General features: G+C 40.3%; 1 protein-coding gene across 1 annotated transcript; it reads left to right on the forward strand.

The window, feature by feature from the left end:
- The first annotated feature begins 448 nt into the window (after positions 1–448).
- Positions 449–2,897, forward strand: LOC116380218 (adenylate kinase 8-like). Its single transcript, XM_031842160.1, has 6 exons — positions 449–562; positions 1,228–1,327; positions 1,465–1,549; positions 1,884–1,933; positions 2,190–2,273; positions 2,567–2,897. Exons 2-6 carry the CDS (start codon positions 1,244–1,246, stop codon positions 2,663–2,665), a joined length of 402 nt encoding a protein of 133 aa, XP_031698020.1. The 5' UTR covers positions 449–562; positions 1,228–1,243; the 3' UTR covers positions 2,666–2,897.
- Positions 2,898–2,903: the final 6 nt, after the last annotated feature.

Here is a 2,903-nt window from a genome sequence, read left to right on the forward strand (position 1 = left end):
ATAAATCTTACATTGACAGTAACAAACCAAAAAAGATGAAATAGTAGTAATAATTATAATTAGTATTGTAACTATGCAGTGTATTTATTTGTATGATTGTGTGTAAGGGGATAAATATCTAAATATTTGATATTTAAAATATATTATTTAAAAAATATGAAACATGACTAAATACATGAAGTGTGATATTAGAAGTATGGAGCTGATTATCATATAGTTAGAATTATTGAAATTAACCCAGAACCCACTCTTCTTCTATGACGTCATCAGACTATTACAGCGAAAGAACTACGTCCCGTCCAGACGGCTCTTATTTTGAAGGTTATGAAGACCGGAAGTCTTATTTTCATAACATTTTAACATTTTATTACAAACCAAACTTTTTCACATTTTGGTAAATGATGACAGTAGATGTTTCTACTTCCGGTTGTTAACAGTAAACATACAGTTACGGACTCCGTTGCCCGGCAACGCCATCAGAGACTCCCGGCACCGCGCGCGCTGAAGACGTCATTCCCTAACAACAAACAAAGGCTTCCGTAGCAACCGGCTCCTTAAACAGGTGAGAAGGTTTCTACAGTTTATACCTTCAGGAGGCTTTATTATCGATGTCTCAACTATTAACAGAAACAACGTTTAAGACTCACAGTTAGAAGCTAACGTCAGTTTTATGTTGCTAACGTGTTTACGTCAATGCTAGCTAACATCAGTGTCGGCTGGTGGAACATGTTCTCTGTAGGGCTGTGCCACATCAATCAATGTCAGCAAACATCCCAGAATGATTTAATGCAAAAACATTAAGGTATCAAACACGTATTACTACTTTACAGTTAAATATTTAACCTTTATTCCAACATGAAAAAAACATTAAATAACACTTTGATAAACACGTCAGGACATCTTATTATAGTCTCAGTATAATATAATAATATATATATCATATAATAATATCCACTATAATATAAAACACACACACACACATATATATAATGATGTATTTATAACTATATATAATTTCTCAGCAGGTGCTTTATGTCTCTCACTCCCTAACTGTCCGTGCTGGATCTGTCCCCGTTGTTTTAAAAAATTGATTGATTACATGAGAAATGTCTGACGTAGTGGAGTAGAAGTATAAAGTAATACTAACGTAAAGTACAAGTACCTCAAAGTTGTGTAAGTTTCAGGATCATTGATTCATTCTAAATGTGATGTGTTCATGGTCCTCAGGAGAAAGCAGCATCTGATGGATGAGACGGTGAAACATCTGAGGGCTCCTCCTCACACCTCCATCTACGCTGACCAACACAACATCTCTAACCTGGTGCAGGTAAGAAAGAACCTGCTGCAGATCTGAGAACAGCAGGACCACCTCACTGAGTCTGTGTGTGTGTGTGTGTGTGTGTGTGTGTGTGTGTGTGTGTGTGTGTGTGTGTGTGTGTGTGTGTGTGTGTGTGTGTGTCTCAGACCATGTTGTCCAGCCTGGTGGTTGATCAGCCTGAGGATCCGATCACTTACCTGATCCGTCTGCTGCAGAGGACCACTGTGGACAGTAAGTCTTCCAGCTGGAGGGGGACAGCGGGTCTCAACCGGGGGACCAAGACCCCTGGGAGGAGTCATGAGATGAGTCACAGGGGTCCTGGGATAGTTATTATTACTAGATTATATTTAGTACTCTGGAGGTGTTTGGTCTCTGAGAGACTAGGTCTGAGTCAGACATGAGTTGAGCCACTAGAGGAAGCTGTGACTCTACTTCCTGTCTGTCCTCACTTTATTAAACACTCAACACTTAAACATGAATATTAGTTACTTTTAATGAAGAAAAAAGTTATTTGTTAATGTCTGTAGACACTCAACTTCACTGTCTGTCTCTCTGTCTGTGGTAGTCCCCAGGGTCCTGGTCCTGGGTCCTCCAGCTGTTGGTAAACTCTCAGTGGTGAGTGTTACAGGAAGCTTCATTGATTCTCTGTCAGTGTGAGCGACACCAACGAAGAAGAAGACTTCCTTCAGTGTTTGGTCTTCAGTCACATCAGTTGCACTCTGTTGTTGTAGTTGTCTAACACTGGTCCACAGTGTTAGACAACTACAATAATATAATATAATAATAATAATACAGCTGATGCATGAAGAAGAGCAGAGTCTCCAGACTTCCTGTCATCACTTCTTCTTCTGTGGTTGTTGTCGTCCTTCAGGCCAAAAAGCTGAGTGCTGAGCTGAGAGTCGTCCATGTGACCACAGACAGTCTACTGGAGGACCAATCAGAGTGGAGCACACAGGTACACACACACTCACATACAATCACAGAGTAGGTACACATACACACTCACAGAGGAGGTACACACACTCACACAGAGCAGGTACATACACACACTCACAAAGTAGGTACACACACACTCACAGAGCAGGTACACACACACTCACACACAGAGCAGGTACACACACACAGAGCAGGTACACACACACACACACACAGAGCAGGTACACACACACACACACACAGAGCAGGTACACACACACAGAGCAGGTACACACACACACTCACATAGACTGAGACTGTGTGTGTGTTCAGGAGCTTCCTGCTGATCAGATGGTCAGACGGATTCAACAGAGACTGAATGAGATCGACTGCTTCAACAGAGTAAGATACTCTATGTACAAAGTACTGTGACTATCTAACAAAGTACTGTTACTATCTAACAAAGTACTGTTACTGTCTAACAAAGTACTGTTACTGTCTAACAAAGTACTGTTACCGTCTAACAAAGTACTGTTACTGTCTAACAAAGTACTGTTACTGTCTACAAAGTACTGTTACTATCTAACAAAGTACTGTTACTGTCTAACAAAGTACTGTTACTATCTAACAAAGTACTGTTACTGTCTACAAAGTACTGTTACTATCTAAC

Source organism: Anarrhichthys ocellatus, unplaced genomic scaffold (assembly GCF_004355925.1).
Source record: "Anarrhichthys ocellatus isolate YVR2014 unplaced genomic scaffold, GSC_Weel_1.0 scaffold6449, whole genome shotgun sequence".
Lineage (NCBI taxonomy): Eukaryota > Metazoa > Chordata > Actinopteri > Perciformes > Anarhichadidae > Anarrhichthys > Anarrhichthys ocellatus.